The sequence below is a fragment of the Natator depressus genome, chromosome 2 (genome assembly GCF_965152275.1).
Source record: "Natator depressus isolate rNatDep1 chromosome 2, rNatDep2.hap1, whole genome shotgun sequence".
NCBI classification, from domain to species: domain Eukaryota; kingdom Metazoa; phylum Chordata; order Testudines; family Cheloniidae; genus Natator; species Natator depressus.
The window spans coordinates 223024222-223046785 of NC_134235.1; the positions used below are offsets into that span (position 1 = coordinate 223024222).

The 22564-nt window shown below is 40.5% G+C and overlaps 1 protein-coding gene across 1 annotated transcript in view; it reads right to left on the reverse strand.

Annotated features, from left to right (window-relative positions):
• Positions 1-22564, reverse strand: part of ITGA8 (integrin subunit alpha 8) — a 178738-nt gene that overhangs the window by 74519 nt on the left and 81655 nt on the right. Inside the window, exons 16-21 of the mRNA XM_074945995.1 lie at positions 17662-17717; positions 17068-17222; positions 15157-15294; positions 14679-14746; positions 13100-13247; positions 5053-5145 (exon numbers count right to left, since the gene is read on the reverse strand). Of these exons, the coding sequence (XP_074802096.1) occupies positions 5053-5145; positions 13100-13247; positions 14679-14746; positions 15157-15294; positions 17068-17222; positions 17662-17717 (658 nt within the window). The remainder of the gene's footprint in view (positions 1-5052; positions 5146-13099; positions 13248-14678; positions 14747-15156; positions 15295-17067; positions 17223-17661; positions 17718-22564) is intronic.

Genomic DNA, 22564 nt, shown 5'->3' on the forward strand with positions numbered 1-22564 from the left:
TCTGGCAAACAAAGGCTAGGGACACTTAAGAGTACGGTTTTGCATCCCTGCTCACCCTGGCTAATAGCTGTTGATGGACCCATCTTCCATGAACTTATCTAGTTCTTTTTTGAACCCTGTATTAGTCTTGGTCTTCACAACATCCTCTGACAAAGAGTTCTACAGGTTGACTGTGCGTTGTGTGAAGAAATACCTTCCTTTTGTTTGTTTTAAATCTGCTGTCTATTAATTTGATTTGGTGCTCCTTAGTTCTTGTGTTATGAGAAAGAATAAATAACATTTCCTAATTTACTTTCTCTACACAAGTCATGATTTTATAGACCTCTACCATATCCCCCCCTTAGCTGCCTTTTTTTCAAATTCCCAGTCTTATTCATCTCTCCTCGCATGGAAGCTGTTCCATTCTCTTAATCATTTTTGTTGCCCTTTTCTGTACCTTTCCAATATATATTTTTTGAGATGGGGCAGCCAGATCTGCATGTAGTATTCAAGATGTGGGCATACTGTGGATTTATATTGAGGCAATATGATATTTTCTGTCTTATTACCTGATCACAGGTGCTTTGTCCTGGCCTAAATCCTCTTTAGGGATGTAGTACTCAAAAATAGGTATAACTGTCTGGTGTAACATCCTTTCCAAGAGCCTGTATGTTACACATAGTAATGACATCAGCTGGTGGTTTTTCAGAGTGTGGCTGCATTCCCTGGTCTCAGGATGGCAATGACGTTTGCCTGTTTCCATACCTTGGGTGTTTGGCCAACGGCATGCATGTTGAGAAAGAACTGCATCAGCCAGTCGCAGCCATGTTGACGTACATTTTTCAGAAATTCTGGGAAGATGCTGTCTGGGCCTGCAGCCTTGCCAAGTTCGGTGAGTGTTATGGCCTTGTTCACTTCTTCTCTAGTGAATGACTTTGATAGATTCATTGTTGCTGGGCAATCGGATAGGGAACGATAAAGCGCTTTTCCATGTTAAGTGTGCCTTATCCCTATTCGTTTCCAATCTCCATTCAATCTTTGACCTCTCTTGCTGAGATTACCTCATTAAAAACTCCGACATTATTGGCAGACACCTGCCATTAATATGTAGAATAAAACTTATTGAGGCCATGGAACAGCCATCAGAAATGGTAATGACTGGGGAAGTACTTCAATCTTTAAGACTCTCAATCTGATACCTTTCAGTGTACTAGACAAGCAATTCAATTAAAAAATATTTAGACTCAATTTCTGCTTCTTGTCCTGTGCTTTAGTGCAGGTATATTTACTGTGGAGTGGCAGCATGAAGTTATAGTCAACATTCTGGGCCACACTTTGTGGTTTTTCCTGTTTTTTAATGCTGTGAAAAGGTTAAGTACATTTCATGAATAGTAAATTATTTCAAAGTCATTGATTTGCCAAAAGCCAGAGACCCTGTAATCCTGCTCCTAATAACATATTCTGAAGCTGGGAAACTGCAGACCGTTCTACGTTTTACTGCAGTAGTAGTACTCCACAGGGTATGTCACTAAACCCTGCCACACAAACATGCTAGCCTTTCCAAACAAGTTGGTCTTAAATTGCTGCAGAATTGTAGGGGCTCCAGGTATTGAAGAGTCACTGTTGTGTCTCTGTAGTTAAGGATTTAAGAATGTTTGATTATGATCTCACCCCCCCACAACATCTACAAAAAATCCCTTTCTGACTGAATATTTTAAAAACAACTGATCTCTTGCCAGAGCAAAAGTGTTTTACAAAGTTGGAGGTGGATCAGAGCAGCTGTTTATGAGTTATGTGATTTGAAGAAATGACTGGTATTTCACAGTTGGAGATGTGCTAACTTGGTTTGCCATCACACAGCTTAGAAACTGTCTGGTACAGGAACTCCAGTCCTTTGGCCTTCACTAGGCCCCCATGAGATCTAGTTCCAGAGTTAAAGTTAGTATTCAAAGCTTACATGGTATTTCCAAACTTGTTGACGTTTGGATTTTTTAAAATTACAGTCTTCATATACCTTTGAATTTCAAATGCTTGGTTCTTTTCTTATAAATAGGGCTCCTGATTTTAGTAGTTGGTTTTTTTAAATCAATAAATAGTGATAAAACACTCCCAATACAATAAATAAGTTGGTGTTTATCCAATAAACACCAGAAAAACACCATAAATGCTTACATGTACCTAAGAGTTTGTCTACAAAGAACACTAATGCAGACTATGGAGTATGATTTCTAACACGCCTAAATACGTTGTGCATCAGTTGGGCTGTGCAGACCCTTCTGGTGCATAGCAGGGAACTCTTCAAAGAGATCATCGTTGTACATACTGTAATGGAATGTACATATGTGCGTTACTCATCACAGGTGTCAGGCTTAGTAACATAAAACTCAAAACTTTCTAGCCCTCTTTTCCAGGCTCAGTTAATCCATTCAGTTAAATGGGCTCCAGGATCCCTATAGCTCTCCCTTCCAGGCTCACAGTTCTTTGCAGTCCTCGTTGCCTGTCAGGATACTGGGTGATGGTAGGCAGGACTAGTGGCAGGAGCCTGGGGTTCCAGGAAGCCAGGTGTCAGAGCCAGTATCAGAGTCAAGAGTCAAGCTGAGGGTGAGAGCTGGAGGCAGAATCAGGAAACGGGCCAAGGGTCAATACCAGGTATTGGGGTCCATGTTGGGATTCCAGGGGTCAGCCAGCAGTCAGAATCCATGTCAGAGTCAAGGTCAATATTGGGAATTCAGGAACAGGGAAGCTGGGCAGTTGCTGCTGCTGCAGGTGCTAGCTGGGGACCCAATTGTTGCCTGAACACTTCCTGGTATATTTTGTGGGTTTATATAGAGACAAGGAGCCAATCAGGGATCACTAAGGCCACTGTCGGTCAGGTCACTCGAGGCAAAACTTCCTGTGGCATTGAACCTCTGCGGATTGTGGGTCACTGGGAGTGCGCAGGTTACAGCTGCCACTGGGTGGCAGTGTGGGGATGGTAATTGCCTGGTAGTCCTGCAAGCCTGGGTTCAAGTCTTGTCAACCCTTACATAGCCAGAGCTTCTCACCCTGCAAGCTCCTACTCCCTGCATGTCTCTCAGCTAAAGGTCATCCCTCAATAGGGTCCTTGCAGATTTCTCTCCCAGGCCTTCTGCCTGGGAGCTCTAGCGAGTTGTCAGCTGCCTTCTTCCAAGAAACATCCCTCCCCAAACTCTCTCTGATTAACTTCAGGCTGCCTTTATCTTCCCCAGAAGGCCTAGCTTCTAACCAGATGTTTCCATCACAAAACCTATGGACCCATTTGCTTCACTTGGGACGGTGGCCTAAGCCTGGCAAAAGTGCAGCTGAGTCCCAAACCCATTAAAGGGCCAGCTTAGACTGTGACAGTTCTTCCTCTAACCTCTTTATTTGTTGGCACTTAGGCTGTGAATTTCTCAGAGCAGGGACGGGCCCATCTTGAATATTTGAAAATCATCTAACAGAGCTAACAGGGTGGGATCTACTATGAAAATAATGCATGAAGAAACATTTGTTTGATATCATGTCGGAATAACTGTGTCAAGACAGCAACTTAAAAAATTCCCATCTAGAGAGTTTAAGGAGAGAAATAACAATGTTTGCTAGTTGTTGCTACCCAGTATATTGGGTAGCTTAGATTATGAAGTAGCTTGTAAAGCTCCTGCACTAATATTAGGGTATCCAGCTAAACTCCTACCAATTTAAAATGTGAGCAATGCTAATTTCCAATTAAAAGCTATTATTTTAAATGTTTACAATGCATTCACAGAGGAGTTGTCTTGCTCAGTTTTACTAGCACGGCATATTATGTAACTATAAAAAAGCTTGGATTTAATTACATTTTTGATATTTAAATGGTCATGGCATTACCCCTTTGAATTATGATTGTATGGGGATACTCACATAACCATAATTCAAAGGGGTGATGCTATGACCATTTAACTAAATATCAAAAATGTAATTAAACCCAAGCTTTTTATAGTTGCGTAATCAATGGGAGAGGATTCTTGTGGGAGGAAACTGTCAGGTTCTGCTGCTGGAGTTTTTCCTGAACTGTTTTGTCAAGAGACAGAAGGAGAGGACGTCCCCTGTGGAATGAGCAGCATTTCTGCTCCCAAGCCACAAAGATACCCAAACCTAATCCAGATCCAAACACCACCTCCTCAGCCCATCTTTAATCACTGTAGCCAGAATACCTGCCAAAAAGTACCATGGTGATTTATGCTGCAATTAACTTGATTCTCTCAAATTTTTCTCACAGACACTTGTTCATAAAAACGCAGAACAACCTGCCAGTTGACAAATTCTCTGTTTCAGCTCAGGAGAAACCCAAAATAGGGAGATTAGGAGACAAATGTGGATTATAATTTTCTGTGATGCCAGAAAGAATGCATTTCTTATAGAGCAGTATGAATAACAGATTAGACTACAGCAAACACATTGTTCAGCAGTAGAATGGTTAAAATAGAGCCTTGCATTAGGTTAGCCAGCTCTATACTTGACTGTAGCCAGTGCTATTGATATAGCATTTATGAACACACAAATTCATCATTTATTTTTAAAAAGTAGAATTTCTTTACCTTCGAAAATGTTTGTGATGATACTAATTATGAGTCAAACCTCATTTGCGCTGGCGTAAATTGGATTCAACCAAAAGAATTACACTGGTGTCAGTGAGATCAGAATTGGGCCCAATAGGATTTCACTTACAGTATAGAACAATAAAATATCCTTTACTGAAGTCACATTAAAGGGAGCAAATGAACACATCTAACACTATGAATAAGGATTCCCACCCTGGTGAAATGCTGGTGACACTAATGGAATGAATCCCAATTTACACTGGTGAAAGCGAGAGCAGAAACAGGCCAAAAGTCATGAATGTTTTCAAGCATCAGATTATTAGTCTTAAAGCAGTGTAGTACGATATTTTATTACACCAACAATTTCCTGTCCAGATAAAGAATTTGTTTTAGCTGCTGCTTATTGGGATGCATTCTGCTAATTGAGTAGATTTCCATTAGCTTCCCTTAAAATTCAATTAGATAAAATCAGCAAATGCATCTGGTTGTCTCTTACATTTGTTCCAGCCACCATGGGATTTCCAAGGTCGCAAATGACCATTCTAGTTTCATTTTCCATCTTGTAATCACAGCTCAATACACGTAGTGCCTGTAACAAAAGAACACCAATATGGAGGTCAAAGGTCTGAGCAAAGTGTATCCTGTTGAGAAAATTATGCCTTTTTGCTTCTGTAATTTCTTTTGATTTCAAACCCCTGTGTGCATCTCTACATGGACACTTAATTGGTTACTGTTGGCCAGTGAAGGGAGTCTGACACCAAAAAGAAACAAATGGGAAACTAGCCAGTATTTTGAGAGAGAGAGACCATTTCATTTCTTCCCAACTCTCAGTCTTGTACCCTATCGTCTAGCCTGCGCTGTTCAGCATTCCTCAAGGGCACTTCTGAGAACAACTTTGAAGATATGTTCTCATCTTCGTCTAGCAAAGATATGTTCACGTTTTCTCTAGAGAAGTCAATGTAAAGTTTGTTCTGATGCTTCCCCCTCCACTTCCCCTGCAGCTCACACCTCTCATATCATCTGTGTACAAAGTATAAAATCCTATATACAAAGTGCTAAGTGGAGAGGAAGTAGCAGTTGTAAGATGGTGGAAGTTAAGTGACACAGACTAGAAAACAAAGTAAGATCAGTCTTTTCTGTTTTCCTCTCTGGCATCTTTAAAAAGAGAAACAAACTCAGAAGTAACAACAGACGTCACTGATCTTCTAAAAATCAGGATGCATCTGGAATTGTTGCTGTAGGTCTCTCCCACCTAATTTTAAAGTTCCCACAGATTAGGTAATACATGACAGGTCATTCTTTATATAAGAAAGAGCTGTGAGAACTCCAGGACACAGCCTGCAAGTTCACCTCATGCTCTTCCTGGTTGGTGAAGGACAGTGTGGACCTGCTGAGCTAGTGAGTTAGTTGAGATTGGCAAGGGTGGTACATGTCCTAAATGAAGCAACTGTGAAGCCCCTTCCCATGAATCCATCTCTTGATACTGTCAATATTGCTGTTGGGGAATGTCCAACTTCCCTTTGTCGGAAGGAAAAAAAAGGTGAGTTTTACTGCATGTCCAGAATGTTAATAACCATTCCAGCCTCTTGTAAAGGCAAGGAATGGGTTCTAGAGGCATAGGCCCTCGAGGGAGAATGCCCTGCCAGCAGCCCCTTCCCTCTTAAACCAAGGGCTGCTCTATTGTGCACCTTTGTGCTTGTATTGGGAATGGCAGCTCTGACTCTTTGATGGCCACCTTAGGAACATTGTGTGGAGAATGGAGGGGAGGGGAGGAGTGGATCCAATGATCCCTTTGGCAGCGGAAGATAAAGAGAAAAATAATGAGTCAAGCTAAATTTGTATCAAGATGTTTCATCTCATCTTCATTGGCTTTGCCTAGGGTTCTCTCTCAGGAGGATAAAGTATCAGACCATCCTGGCCTTTGCTTCATACTGATTAATGAAGGTCACTGGTTAATACATTTTCAACCATCCACAATCTAATAAAGGACAAGTCCCCCAGTTTTGCATGAATCACTCAAACCTGGTGTGAAGGATGAGGGGCAGATGTGAATGGACTTATGAATACTGAATGTGACTAGCTCAGGAAATAATGACCTTGTACACATGACAGGGCTGTTAGGAAGGTAACACAAGGGTCCAGGTAAAACACCTAATGATAAACTGGTTAGGATGTTACGAAACAATAGCTGGGCTATTAGCCATGAAGATACTCCTTCACTTCAGCCCCAAAGTTACACAACTATATTGCCAAGGCTGGGAATAGACAGATCAAAAGAACTTAAAACAGTTAAAATCAGTATCAAGAGCTTGGGGGAGGCAGTTGTCAATGAGATGTTCACAGAAGAACAGGCTGACAGAGAGACACAGGGACGGGCCCTAATGAGTGGGTCTGATGCAGCTGGGCCTTCCTGGGGATGATAAGCCTTAGAGAGCATAGACATGCATAGAGACCGCTATAGTGTTAAATTCCTTTTTCTTTCATGCTTTGCTATGCTATTAAATAACACTTTGTTTGGTCATTGTATTAACTACTGGTTAGAGCTCCCGAAGGGAAGACTTGCAGGTTCTGACCCAGTTGACCTGCTGAGAAATCATGGACAGTACACAGAAGGTTGTAGCCTGAGATCTAGTCTAAGAGTGGGAGACTTATGGGATTCCAACCCAGGACAGGTAAAGGCATGAATTCTGGTACCGTAAAGAGTTGCACTCAGAGAATAGGGAGGAGTCAAAAGTATAGCTACCTCTGGAATGAAGACATCCGGTTGCAAATCCCCTCTATTTGCTCACTACTTTGGGGGAAAGGAAGTGGGATAAGGGCTGGTATTCTTTGATATGCCTTTAATAACTTATCAGGTGGTTAATTTCTGCTGTGAGGTAATTTAACCTGTTAAATCTTTTCATGCTTTTAAAGGATTTGTCAAGGGTGCTTGGAGCTAAGAATAGGCACTCAAACTGGGATAAGCTAACAATTGCAGTTAAATGTGTGTGGGAATCTATGTGCATAAATGCATATTCAACTCAATCCTTCTCTTGTGCAAATTTAGTTTCAGATGTTACATAAATGTCCAATCATCAGTACTATATAGTTTAAGATTGGTATATAAAAGTTGTACTATCCACCAGCACAAAGTATACCAACCCCTTTGTGACTTCCTCCTGCCAAAAAAGTCTGAGCAAATAGGTGGGTTTTGGAACTAAATTTCAGAGATTCATGCAAAATCAGTGGCCTGATCCTTAACTAGACTGTAAGTGTCTGATGGTACAGCATTTATGTAAAAGACAATGTCAAAGCTAATTTGTGCAGTATAGGGATGGGGCAAAGGGTCAGTCTGTGATAGGATGCTCAAAATGTGAAATTATCTTTGGTAATACTTTTCTTTTCTTTTTCAGAGACCACCTCTTAGAGGTAGTTACAGCAAAGTTAGAGGTAGAAAAGCAAAATTAGAACGGGCAGCAGGAGGATAACAAGAAAAAGGAGAGAGATTTACACATCCAGCATTGCCAGTTCCATTGGATTCACATGTAACTGAGCAACATTGTAGATTCAGCCACAGAACCCTTTTACTAGCCGTGTGCAGCAATTTATATTTTTATAGTAGCACGTGGCCTTTTTGGCAGTCTTGAACAGCAGCTAAACCCCACCAATTAACATTTGTACTCCCAGGGCACATTTTAACTGGAAAATGACTGGATGCTTTAACTAATCCAGTGCCTTCAACTGCACTAAGAACTAACGGACTGTCTTGGCTGTCTCAGCAGTGAACTACTAATTGGTAACAGGGTAGTTAATGGACCCAGACTACTGGAAAAAATGCCCCCCGCCGCCCCCTTTAAAAAGTTATTTAACCATCTTTCACAATAATGTTGTATTTTCCCAGACAATGTAGATGGACATGCTTTTCAGTTGACTGAGTGCCAACAGATGGATTATTGCTATTCAAACATCTAGAAGACCTGATTTATATACCAAGAGGTTTACAATCTAGTTCCAATTAAATCATATCTCATCTAGCTAGCAACCTTGTACCCATTTCACTAACAAGATTTTACAAGTGAGCCAAGAAAGCTTTATTTTTTTGTTAAGTGTGTCACTCTCCTGCCCACAAAAGCATAGTGCTAATAGCGCTGGCTATTTGTGTGAGAAGCCATGTGAGACCATCTCCATACATTGCAGCCAAGGCTCTCATTTTGAGTGCAATGCCTCTGCTGTTCCCAACCAGAGCAGAGACAGTGAGCCGTGCCAAACTGTGTAATATCTTTGTCATGTGGACAAACACCTAGCAGGGCTAGGAAAACACTTAATTTGCGTTCACTTATCACTTTATGAAGATTTGGACTCCAGTCTCCTGCAGAGTGGAAAAGCAAGAGCCTGTGTTTATTGTGCCATCCAAGATCAGTGTGATAAGCTTTTCAGGGCAGGGACTGTCTTTTTTTTTCCGTTTGTGCAATGCCTAGCACAATGGGGTCATGGTCTGTGATTGGGGATCCCAGATGCTACCACAATCTAAATTACTGCTACTAATAATAGGGTTGATCATACTGTATTTCATTAACCAATTGGCAACTTAAGGAAGAATCAATATATGCAATGGGTCAAGAAAATAAATGGTATCTTTTGACTTTTACACCTGAAGATTAAGAAGGGCATCAATCTGCAGCTGGGGAATGAGGGCCTGATTCATCACTGGGTCGCATTTTGATAGTCATGCATACCAGTGCAAAGAACTACCATTCTGATTTGGCTACACAAAGTACAAGGCGAAGGAAAATAAGAGCCTGAGGTAACAACACAGTAACAGTACAGACATAGCACACTCAGTGGCGCCTCCTATGCAGTGGAGTTGGAACAGTTTATCCATTGTGGGCCCTGTAAAGTAGTAATATTGTTTTATCATTTTCCCTGAGTACTAAAGTTTATAGAGTAGCCAAAGGAATCTTTCCATTGACATATCAGACAGGTAACATTCAAGGGACATCTTTCAGTTAAGCCAGAGTAACTACAGAACAAATTGGAGTAATATCACATTGCCATTGCTCTGGCTTTATGCTGGAGTAACTGAGACAATAATTTGAGCCTAAAACTCTTCTGTGTTCTCCTTTTTCTTCTTTTCTCTTTTTCTGTATCCAAAGTGTGTATAAATAAGTACATGAGGGATAAATTTGGTCCACTTGTTTTAACTAAACTGAACTATATCCAGTTGTTACATTGGGATTGGTTTCGAGGAGCATATTGTCTCTTCCCTGTTACAGGAAGGCCAGTTATATAGGGACAATACTGATTATAGACATGGAGAGGGCCACTGCCTTTGATACAGCGAAGTGCCACTGAGGAACCTTGGGTGCAGAGGGCTAATGGCATGATGGTAACTGGTGCCATCACAAATCTAAAGGACTGTGCTGACATTACTGTGGGACTTCTGATTATTTGTATTACAGCATTGCCCAGAGTTCCAATCAGAATCAAGGCTTCATTGTGCTAGGTGTGGTACAAACACTTGTGGAGACATAGGGTGAAATCCTAACCTTGCTGAAGCCTATGGTAAAACCTCCATTAACTTCAATGGGTCCAGGATTTCACCCCTGGTTACAAACCAAGAGACTTATGCTTCCATACCTGAGTGTATCTTGGGTATCACATCGCAAGTTGTTTTGATAAAGCCAAATATGCTGAACGTTAGCCCTGTGCAAGGCAAGCCAGAGGCCTATCACCATGTTAAGATGCTTAAACTCTATTTGTGAATGGAATTAACTGTAAGCACTCTTTTATACTTTCAGCATTTGTATTGGATCAGCCTTTAAACATATGAACCTAATGCACCTGAAAGTAAGGCCGTTTTGGGAATAAGATGATAAAAATGGTTGTAAATACTCTTTTTTGCAAATTTCCTCTTTCTATAATGACAGAGAGGTAGAGCGCAATGAGAATGTAGAGGAAAGGGGGAAAAGGAACATTAGGGGTTTACAGGATGCATGTTTTAATCCATTCATTTTTTCATTTCAATTTAGTTTTTTAAATGACAGAGATTGTGCATTCATCTTTGTCAGGACTTCAACAGCTTTGAACAACTGTGGTAGCACAGAAAAGCAGTTGAAGATAGAGAACAACAGTCCATTTCTTATTAAATACCACATGCATATTTTATAACATGGGTAAATAGTACAATATGAATTTCGCTGTCACACAGACACTTTGGGTTGTGTTTTCTAGGTTTTTATTTGTATTAAACTCAACGATAAAGTTTGAATAGTATACTTTTTTTACAGTTCTAAAATCAGTAGAAGTCATTGGTTAGCTTTCAGTACTATATGAAAAGTTTACAAAAACTAAATCTGCTATAGAAAATGTAATGCTGCCTAAGAATTATGAATACACTAGGACTAATGTTCTGCTATTTTTTAAAAAAGAACATAAATAGCAATCCCTCTGTCTGAATAAGGGCTGACAAGTAGGAGATATGAATGAAAGGTTAATAAGTCTGCTCTAGTGCACAGAACATGGGATTGCAAATGTATGGAAAATTTAAGACAGCCTCATTAAGTCTGTATCAGCATTCACAAGTAGAGCTGGTCATGAAATGTATTTTACTTCCCACAAAAAAAAAAAAATCAAAGAAATTGAAAACTTTTGATCTAAAAAAATTCATTTTACAGTAATTGAAAACAAACCATTTTGGGGAGCTAGGGGTTATTTTTTCGTAACAAAAACCTGAAAGATTTTGATAACATTTTGATAAAAAGGGCGTTTTTCATCTAAAAATTTTAGGGGGAATTTTTTCCCCACCATTTCTAATCAGAAGACTCTCCTCTCCAGGACCCAATCCAAAGTCCACTGAAGTCAATGGAAAGATTCTGATTAACTTCAGTGTGCTTAGGAACAACCCTCCGTCCCACAATGTCAGGAAGAATGGTCTATTGCTTCTTGAGATCAACAGAGTAAAATAAAATAACCCAGCCAGATTGTGACCAGTACAGCTTCTTTCCTGTACAATGGTCAACAAAGTTAGAGTTACTGTGAGAGAGCAGGAGAAGAAAAATACGCTGAGAAGCAAGGAGTCAGGGAAGCTATTTTTAAGTGCACGTAAGGGGTGGAGTTCTCTTTAATTTCTAACAATATAATCTTCAATAACATCTTCGCTTTCCTTCTCATCAGTTCTTTTAACTGGGTTTATTCTATTGCAACTTTCAGTCCATCAGTAAAGTAGATTGACAGAAGAAGAATCAAGAAATACACTGTCGATTACTTTCAACTCAATTAACAACATTTCTCTCTAGAAAGGAAATTAACTCCCCTCCAATTCCCAGGGCCTTTCTCTGTGTGTCACATTCCAAACAGTCAAAAAAAAAAAAGTTGATGTTGTAACAGCTTGAAAGATTTATGTGCAGATGAGGTGATACTATCTTACTGTCCAGCAGTGAATAAGTGAGATCTGTTTAAAAAAAACAAATGGCTGGGGCGGGGCTTAAGTAATTACTGTACAGTTTCATTGGACAAGCTTCCTTAAATAGCCTCTGTTTAAACATGATCAGATCTTATGATTTCATGCTTCTTGGCCTACATATAAGGCTTTGTCTATACTCGCATCCACATGTAAGATACATGTAACTACAGGCCACAGTGAAAAGCACGTTGTGCCCAGACCCTCTCCCCTCTGCCTCCCCACTGCCAGAGCCTCTCCCTGCTGCTGGAGACTCTCCTTGTGGTGGGGCAAGGCTCCAGCAGCACCCTGCTGCAGGGAAAGGCTCCAGCAGTGGGAAGCTGCCGGAGTCTTTCCCCACTGCCTCTCCACTTCTGGAGCCTTTCCTTGTGCTGGGAGGCCGTGGGACACCACACTGGTTTTAGCAATGTAGCCATGGAAGGCACTGCTTGGGCATGAAGAGAGCCATGAAGGGTACATACCCTGAGGTTCTAGCATGTCTTTACTCCATTCGCCTTAACAGCAAACATGGCGAACCCGCGAAAAAAACGCAGAAATTGGGCTTGTTTTTGGCTTAATTGGCTTGTGAGTTGCTTGTTGGCTAGTTTTTGGCTTGCAGCTTGTTGCTTCTTTTTTTTTTTTTTTAAATCGGCTCCCGGCAAACAGGGGCAGTGGGAGGCAAACAGGGGCACAGTGGACCTACCACAGTTCCAGACTGTCCGCCAGAGGGATCTAGTCACATAGTGTGTTGGGGTTCTGAGGAATTGGCTTGTTTTGGCCTTGTTTTGAAACGGGATTAGCTTGATTTTTGCCTTATTGTGAAAGTCAGGGTGCTTATTTACCATGTGAAAGTTGGAAACTGTGCTTAGTAGTGCCTCACTGTCTATTTATACCCCATGTTGTGTGCGGGGACACAAAGTGTATGGACCATACACACCACCGTAAGTACAGACATAGCCTAAGATAAAACGACTAATCTGAATGTAAATACACTTTTTAAAAGATTTGTACTACTTTTTTGATTAAAGCCACCAATCTGTTATCTAACCCTAGCTAGAATACACAGGGTGCTTTAACTCTGTGCCAGTCTTTTTTCTTTTAACACAGAATACCCCAATATGATTACCTTGTGGTTTCGTTCAACACCTGTGTAATCTGCTTCAGGTGGGATCTTTATATGAAGCTCAGCTTCATAGGCTCCTTCTCCATCATTCCGTGGGTTTATTATGAGCATGACACAATTTTCTTCTCCAATGATTAGTTGATCTTTATCTCTATAAAAACATACATCTGATCATGAACTTTGAAAATATATAATTAATTGGATTATAAACATTCACAATTAATCAACCTGTTTTGTCCATTTGCTCTCCTAGTGTCTATACTCAAAAATGTAGCAATTTTCTAAAAAAAACTGCCTTCAAGTTCTATGCACAACCAGCTACTTGACATGCAATTTACAACACAAAAATAATCCCACGGAGAAACTCCACAAAAGATTTGCAAATTGTGAAAAAGGGAGTGTACTCTAGAACAGTGAGGAAGGGGTCCAGGCAAATGACTGTCCACAGTGGCACATGCAAAGTGAGTTACAACAGAATATGGAAAGCAAGTTGTGTTAAACTCCAAAGCTCTGATTGCACCCTACCTATACAGGAATAGCTGATCCTCATGGAATGAGAAAGGATTTCAGCCCCCAAAACCAGCACATCTCCTGAGATCCACTGAGACTAGAGCTGGGCAAAATTTTTCAGACTAATTCTTTATTCACCAACAAATACAATTTCAGGTCAGCCAAAACTATTCATGAATTTTTCACAAATTTGTTAAATAGTTTCAGCCAAAAAAATTAAAAAAATTCTGAGCTAGATTCACAAGGGGATTTATGTGTCATTCACAAAACAGAAGAGAAGGAGGTGGTAGATCCCCCTTTTATAGCCTTTAGCCCACCTGGGAAGTCCTGGGTTTGAGTCTCCATTCTTCCTGAGTCAGAAGAGAGACTTTTGGCTTTTTGTTTCATCGAGAAAATTGAAAATTTTTCATTTAGGCTCAAACCAAACAATTTAAAAAATTTTTTTTTGTTTGGACGGTGAACCAAAAAAAGTAATTATTTGCACAGCCCTAGCCAAGACACACATACATCTGATCATGAACTTTGAAGACACACACTAGCTCCACACTGACACTTGCCTCCGATGGCCTTCTCCAGTTCCTTGACAGCACAACTCCAGACCCATTATACTGCCTATAATTCCTTGCTGCCCCTAACCTATAACCTTTCCCCCATGTTTTTGACTTAACTAAATTATGACGCTGAGAATCAAGTGCCAAGCACAAAAACAAATGGGCCATAAAAACAAATAAAGTGAAAAGCCCTTTGCAATAGCAATTCATATTATCTACTGATATTCAGGGGTGGAAGCAGAGCTGGTTATATGTTTCCCTATCATTGCTGAGTACAGTGAATGTTTGGGACAGATATATAGACAAAAATAGCCATATATAGGATTTATCTTTCTCTGTCCTAGGAAACCTGGTACTTGGCATCAGTAAGAAGGCATTGCTATAGCCAGCAACTGACCTGAGTTTCACATTTCATCTAGTAGTTAAGGGAGTTAGAAGTGTCTACATTTCCTTCTGAGCTGTTTTAATGACCACCTGTATTCTATTAGGCATAGCACAATTATTTTTTTGTCTAAACTTACGGTGTAGCTGAAAGTTTCAAATCAGGAATGCACATGTTGTCCTCGCCACAATCCACCAGAATGAAAGCCTATTCAAAACATGTACCAGCGGTATTAGAGTTCTTCCTTGAAAAAAATCAATTCACTTCCTTGTCTTGATTATTACCAGCAATGCCACAAATGAAGGGGTTATTTCTGCAAACCTTTATGTACATTAGTAATCTCAATGACTATGTATGTAATGGTTTGTAAGATATGAATATATGAATCTTTCAAATTTTTCCCCACTATAACTTGGGGCTTACATGTTCTACAATGCAATCAAAACAGTAGTTCTGGAAGAATTTTAAAAGATGCATGGTATTCTATTCCCATTAAATACATATTCTGAATTAATTAAACCCTTGTTGCATAACTGCTGTGAACACGATACACTATTTTAAGAAAGATGCGACAGATAATGTTTATATATAGAACATATTGCATGCAAGGTCCATACCTGCTCCCTAACAGTGCTTTCCTGATAATAGTTCAGTATTGGTTTCACAGCTAGGTCATCTACAAAAGTGGATTCATCCAAGCTGTAATTCAAACTAACACTGATTGGAGATAATTTATCTCGAAATTCTGTTTCATCCTGTGAAAGGTAATCACATAATAAAAACAACAGTTTAAAATGGCTGATAAAGGCAAGGTGATAACAGCCATGAATTCAGGGTTTTGTCTGTATTGAAGGAATAAAACAGTGATCCTTTGAAGAGGTCTTTGGAGACATTTTCTGATTAGGTGGTACAGTTAGGAAAGCGAGGTTACTCACCTGTAACTGGTGGTCTCAGAACACATTGCCTCCACAGACCCACACTCTGGAAGTAGCTTGCTGAGCTGCGTAGACTCAGAATTTTTTCAAAGCAGTAGCCTAGAATGAGGCCGTATCTAAAACTCCCATCAGTTCTTGACCACCTGGCAGGAATGGAGGGAGGGCACGTGTGGATCTGTGGAGGCAATATTGTTGGTTTGTTCCATAACCAAGGATTTATACACATCAGCCTTGGTAAAAGTCCACCATCTTTATTGCCTGTGCAGCCCCTTATATACTGCTAAAGCCCTTCTTATCCCCACGTCACCTTCCTCTGCCTTTCCAGGGTGGCCTTAATGCCTACCCAGACAGTGCATTAAGCAGTTCCAACTACAGGTGAGCAACAGTAATCTTTTCTCCTTCATAAATATACCTCCACAAAAGCCCCACTCTTGGAGACTGGAGAGCAGTAGTCATCCTGGAGGAGAAGACAAAGACTAAATGACAGCTCTGCTAAACCATCTCTTCAGACCTGACAGCTATGTTGAACAAAGGTTTAAAGCAATACTCCAGTGGGCTCCATATATTTCTTAGCTACAGGGATTTGGTGGAAATATGCTCATGAGGCTGCTATGGGTCTTCCAAGGATTCTGGACAAAATGAATGCGGTGACTCTCTCAACTGATAACCCTCACTTCTTTTTCCTTCACCGAGGAAGTGGATTAAGCAGATAGATGCTTAATATTAGCTATTTAGGACTCCAGAGCCATCATATAAGAAAAAAGAGGGGATCAATGTATGAAGGGAGGACAAGTCACCATTATTACTTTGCACTTATGTCCCACTTTCCCTTCATAGGTCTCAAAGTGGTTTATAAAGGTGGGTAACCATTATTATCCTAGTTTCATAGCTGAAGAAACTGGGACACCAAGAGCTTAGCTGATTTGCCCAAGTCTTTCTGTTTTATAGTTATCTTCTAATAAGTTTCAGCGTTTTGTTCTCATGCACCAGAACATCATCAGTGTGTGGTGTGTGACTGTTTACACCTAAATAACTTTGTTTGTTGTTTCCTGAAAATGTTTCTATTAACATTTCAAGATCTAATTATATTTATTTCACAAAACCTACATTTTAGCCCTAAACTGCTTGACGGAGTCCCTTTGAAATAGATATTAAAAAGTGACTTATCATTAAATTTAATATTTTAATGCAGTTATCTTACCATAGAGAGAATAAGTGATTTACACAGTATATACTTGCTTTAGGAAAGGGGAAAACTTAGGCAGAATTGCAGGAAAAATTTCCTGACATTAAAACATATGTGGCTGAGGACTATTCGCCCATGGGAAGCCCCATTCCTTGAACGTAACTGGACAAAAGATTTGTATGGAACTATCTTTTATTGACTAAGGAATGGACAAGATGACCTAATAGGTCTTTCTCACATTTAATTTTGTGATTATAGAATGTTCATGATAAGTGCTTTTTACTTTTTGATCATTCATATTTCTGAGATTAACAACATGACTGGCATTTTTCTATATTTTATTTTTTTATTCCTCCCATAATACTAAAACTATGAGATGACAGCCAAGAATATTGTAAACCACTTACTCGGAGATAAACAACAAAGTCCCGGCAATGGAGCTGTTTCTGTCTTTCTATCACAATGGGGAAGAAATGATGTGATTGATGGTAATCAAAGAAGATGGTCCTTCTAACAGCTCCTTTCTGTTTCAATGAATCTAATTGCAATTCAGCTTGCAGTGCTAGAGAATGTAAGTATATGAAACATTTAACATGGAAAGAAAAAAGGGTGAACAAAATTATAGCTAATGTCAATATAAACTCTTTCCAGTAAAAATAAAAGCCTACATTTCAAAATGGGTTGCTAGATTACAGCACACTAGGCATTGATCCAAGGTGCAGAATATGTATAATTTGAATTAATCTCTGTAACTTTATTTTCACAGTCAACATGTACTGTACACAATTTCTATTTCCTAAGATTCTTTCTTTTAAGAGCATTACAAAATAGTCAAGTTCTTTTATTTTGGCAACTTGCTCAGTTTAAATAAACAAAACAAAAACAGACAGTATTTTCTTAATTTATAAAGGACCCAATGCTGTATTCTTTGAATGCAGTCAAAATATCCAACTTAAATCAATGAGCCTTAAATAATTCATAGGTATATAAAACTTTCTTACCTATCTTATCTGAAATACTTTGACCTTCAAAAGCCACACAGACTCTTACAGTAAAACTATAAAAAGCAACAAAGAAAAATAATTAACAGCTACAGCTTTGTACTGAGTCACTGATTCCATTATTTCTCAGTCTGCCTTTCCCCCCTTCTTAAAAGATGTTACAGAGCGTTCGCTGCCCTGAACCAATTCAGCAATCTGTCTCACTAGCTCTGCATCAAGCAGCCTACACACAGTCCTTTAGTTTCTTACGATGGAATTAAAAAAAAAGTATCTGTACGTGTACACAGCTCACAAGCCTGTATTCTTTGCTCACCAAAAAAGCCAAAGGATGAAATCCTGATTCCACTGAAGTCAAGGACTAAAACTCCCGTGTACTTCAGTGGAGCCAGGAATTCACCCAGATACGTAAAGAGAACTTTTTTAGTGCACAAGAAATTAGAGATCAGGCCAGAGAGTTTTCCATTTCAATTTAAAACTTTGCTGGAGCTGCCGATGAGATCAAGCCCTAAAGTAAAAGGTCACAAATTAATTGTTCAGGGTTTGTTATTTATTACATAAATGCATTGAAGCTGTATGCTAATAGCTTTATTTCTGGTGTGCGTTTTTCAAATCTCATGGCAAACTCTGTTCTCAGCATCACGGCCAGCAACATCCATGCCATTAAAGATAAACATATGGCACAAACTTCAACACATGGCCACCTAAGTTATATATTTAAAACTGCCCACTTTCTTTTCTCTACATGTCATGTCACTGATCCTTACTTATACTGGAAAATTAAAAGAGAAGACCTTCTCTAACTATAGAGATTGACCGCACTTTATTTTAACAAATTCTAGTGCATGTATTTTCCTTAATAAACCCATTATTTTTGTCAAATCAACATATGTAAAGGTGAAACCATAAAATTTACAAAAAGAAAAGGAGGACTTGTGGCACCTTGGAGATTAACAAATTTATTTGAGCATAAGCTTTCGTGAGCTACAGCTCACTTCATCGGATGCATTCAGCTGTAGCTCACGAAAGCTTATGCTCAAATAAATTTGTTAGTCTCTAAGGTGCCACAAGTACTCCTTTTCTTTTTGCAAATACAGACTAACACGGCTGCTACTCTGAAACCATAAAATTTAGTAATGGTTGTGGAAAGGTTTCATTTTACAAAGAGATGTTTTATTACACAATACAAAATATAAACGTTTAATGACATGACATTCAAAAGCTTTCACAAATAACCACTGATGGTCTGTTAAACCATTATAACAAGGTTAATACTATTAGAAAGGCTTGACTTCCTGCTAATAGACACCACTGGAAACCCATCTTTAGTAACATGTTCTTGATGTCTAGTACTTGACACTACATACTAAAGTCCCAATTCTGCAAACCCATACTCCCACCCGTAGTCAGCCATGGGAATACTCATTTGAGTAAGGGTTGCAGGGTGGGATATTAAAACTTGCAAATCTCCCTAGTTACTAATGATTCTTAGAGACTATTACAGTCAGTCTACACAGAGCCCGGTCAGCACTGGAACTATAAAATTGGCACATTTCACGTCAGACAATGACAACATTAGATAAAATCCAAACACTCCTGAACTGGTCATTGCTTTTAAATACTATGCTAACGTTATGGTATGTACCAACATAGTCATGTAGTCAGCTCAAAACTAGTAACGTTACCTCTAAAATAACCTCTAATCATATTGTAACTGTGTATCAGCTTCCTCTGACAAGTATAATAAAAATGTGCCACATCTGGGATTCATATAACTCACATGACCTTACTCAACATCTTCCTTCAGGGCAAACAATTTCCTTCATACCATTAAGCAAGACTTCACCATAGGCTCCAGAGGCTATTAGAAGTGTTGATTCCAATTCCCCTGAAAAACTGCAAATTTGGGCCAATTTACATTTCTCCTAAAATTACCAATTAGAGATGAATAATTGACCATTTCTAAATATATGGGCCAGTGTAGAGTGGGCGTGAAATGGAGAACATATACTTTGCTGAACTGATATGCAAAGAATTTAGCCATCAGCCTTTATAGGTCAAATTGTGGCACAGCTAGGGCACCCGTGTAGGAAAGTAAGGAGGTACAAAGTGCCCTCTTATACCCCTGTGGCAGCTATCTACATAACAGGTAACTGCACGAGAGGGGAATCAGACTTTGTGGAGCAGTTAGCCCCTCCCCACTCAGGTGGGTGGGAGCTGTAAGGAGCAGGAAGAATCTTGACTCTGCCCTCTCAATGCCCCTGGTGGTGTAGCTATGGTACTGTGTCAGACAGCATGCTGGGTATAAACCCGTCACAGCGTACTCTTGCCCTGCAGCAGAAACCCCTTCACAAGTCAAAATCCCCTTCCTTGGCTGACCCAGGGACAGCGCAACAAGGCACTCAAAGTGATGCGTTTCACTCAGATGAAGTGAAATTTAAGATTAAGGTGTTCCTTTAAGATTAGGAAATTTGTATAATACTTATGTTGAAAGCAGGACTTATATAAAACTACTTAAAAATACATTATGCTGTTTGTAGTTGAATTAAAAAGTCATTATTGAAACAATACAATTTTAATGCATTTTGAACAGTTGAGAATTAAGATATGTTAAAAATAGGTTAGGAACATTGCAGTTTAGTCCAAGATCCTACTCTGCTTTCATAAACACAGCAGATCATCATGCACTTCATATGGCTGAGCTCAGTTAGTTGGCCCTTATATAAAATTCATGGCTCATCCTTCCCTTCCAGGAAGAATAGGTCCAGGAGGTGAATGTTTACATAGAAGAGCTTTTGCAGATCTGTCAGTCCACTGCATCCTCCCCTCTGAGAGGTAGGGCCAGTAAGACTATGGAGTAGGCAGTGTTTGGGTCCTCCAGCACCCCTACTGAGCAGAGATCCATAGCATATTCAGGAGGCCCCAGGAGTCTCTGACTGAATTCAAAGATCCCCTCCACTTCTGGGCTCCCCACAGCTGAGATAACATAACCAGCAACATTGCCTCATTGGCCCATGGCTTCCTGCCCCGGATGCCTTGTCTTTGAAACATGTGGAGAGGATGTTACTCTCTTTAGAGCAGCAGTAGGGTTGCCAACTTTCTAATCGCACAAAACGAAACACCTTTGTCCCGGCCCTTCTCTGAGGCTTCGTCCCTACTCACTCCATCCCCCCTCCCTCCGTCACTTGATCTCCCCTACTCTCACTTACTTTCACTGGGCTGTGGCAGAGGGTTGGGGTGCAGGAGGGGTGAGGGTTCTGGCTGCAGGTGTGGGCTCTGGAGTGGGGCCAGGGATGAGAGGTTTGGGTGCAGGAGGGGGCTCCGGGCTGGGGTCAAGGGGTTTGGAGTGTGGGAGTGGACTCAGGGCTGGGGTGCAGGCTCCAGGAGGGAGTCTGGGTGTGGGAGGGGGCTTAGGGCTGGGGCAGGAGGTTGGGGTGTGGGCTCTGGGAGGGAGCTAGGGTGCAGGATGGGTCTCAGGGCTGGGTAGGGGGTTGGGGTGCAGTAGGGGGTGCAGGCTCTGGGAGGGAGTTAGAGTGCAGTCGGGGGGTTGACTTGAGGCAGGTGGTTGCAGTGTGGGTTTGGGCTCCAGCCAGGTGGCGCTTACCTCAGGCAGCTTCCGGTGAGCAGCACAGCAGGGCTAAGGCAGGCTCCTTGACTGCCCTGGCTCTGTGCAGCTCCCACAGGCACTGCCCCTACAGCTCCCATTGGCCGCTGTTCCCGGCCAATGGAAGCGGCAGAGCTGGCGCTCGGGCAGCCGCTGGAGCTTCCCTGATCAGCCCTGTGCCTAGGGGCCGCAGGGACACGCTGGCCATTTCCAGGAGCTGTGTGGAGCCAGGGCAGGCAGGGAGCCTGCTTTAGCCTTGCTGCCCCGCCAACCAGACTTTTTATGGCCCAGTCAGCAGTGCTGACTGGAGCCGCCATAGTCCCTTTTCGACCAGGCATTCCAGTCAAAAACCGGATGCCTGGCAACCCTAAGCAGCAGTAGTCTTCATACATTTTATAGGGTAAAATACTGCCTCTCTAAGAAGAGAATATGCCCTGTCCCCCAAACTCTTCCACCTTGGCCCTGCTCCCTCTGTCACATGGATTGCACCAACACCACACTGATCCAGGAGGCAGAAGATGTCGCTACTAGGGTTGGTTGAAAACAGGAGTCATTATCCCTTAAAATTTTGAAACAAAATGAAAAATTTCTGTTTCGTTTGAAATTTTTTGCAGCGGTTTCTGAAAAAACAAACCAAATTCAATGGATTCTAAATGAGAATTTTGTCAGTTTTGTTTTTGTTTTTCCACCTGTCTATTCCCCCCAAGTGAAAATTTTCATTTAAAATAATTTTGTTGAAAAATCAGAAAATTTCAAATGATGTTATTTTTTCCTGAAAATTATAATTTTTCTCTCAAAAGTCATTTATAATCAATGAAACTTGGAGGAAAATGTTTGACCAGATCTAGTGGCTACATGAAAATGCCACTCTATCCTTTTGAAAAGGCACTTAGCAGTATGTATACAGGGTATGGGTGACACAGCAGAGTTTGGCAATACAAACTCTAAGTGGAGTTTACTATATTTAATTATACAGTGTAAAAATCAAGAGAATGAAAAACTCATCTCTTCGGATCAGATCCTCTGCTGATGGGAATCCTCACAGTTCCATTGATTTCAATGGTGCTATGATGTTTTACGCCAGCAGAGGATTTGTCTTTTAGTATCTTGTCAAATCCAAGTGATATTTTTGATCATTAATTTAAACTACATTAGTATTTACTTTGCATGATAGTGTGAAGAACTGGGTACTCTGTATATGTACTACTGCCCACTTCTGGTTGGAATTGGAACTGCACATCATACGCCCTTGAAATGCTAACACAGCTAATGTGAGCTCCTTTAGCTCAAGTCCCAGTGAGC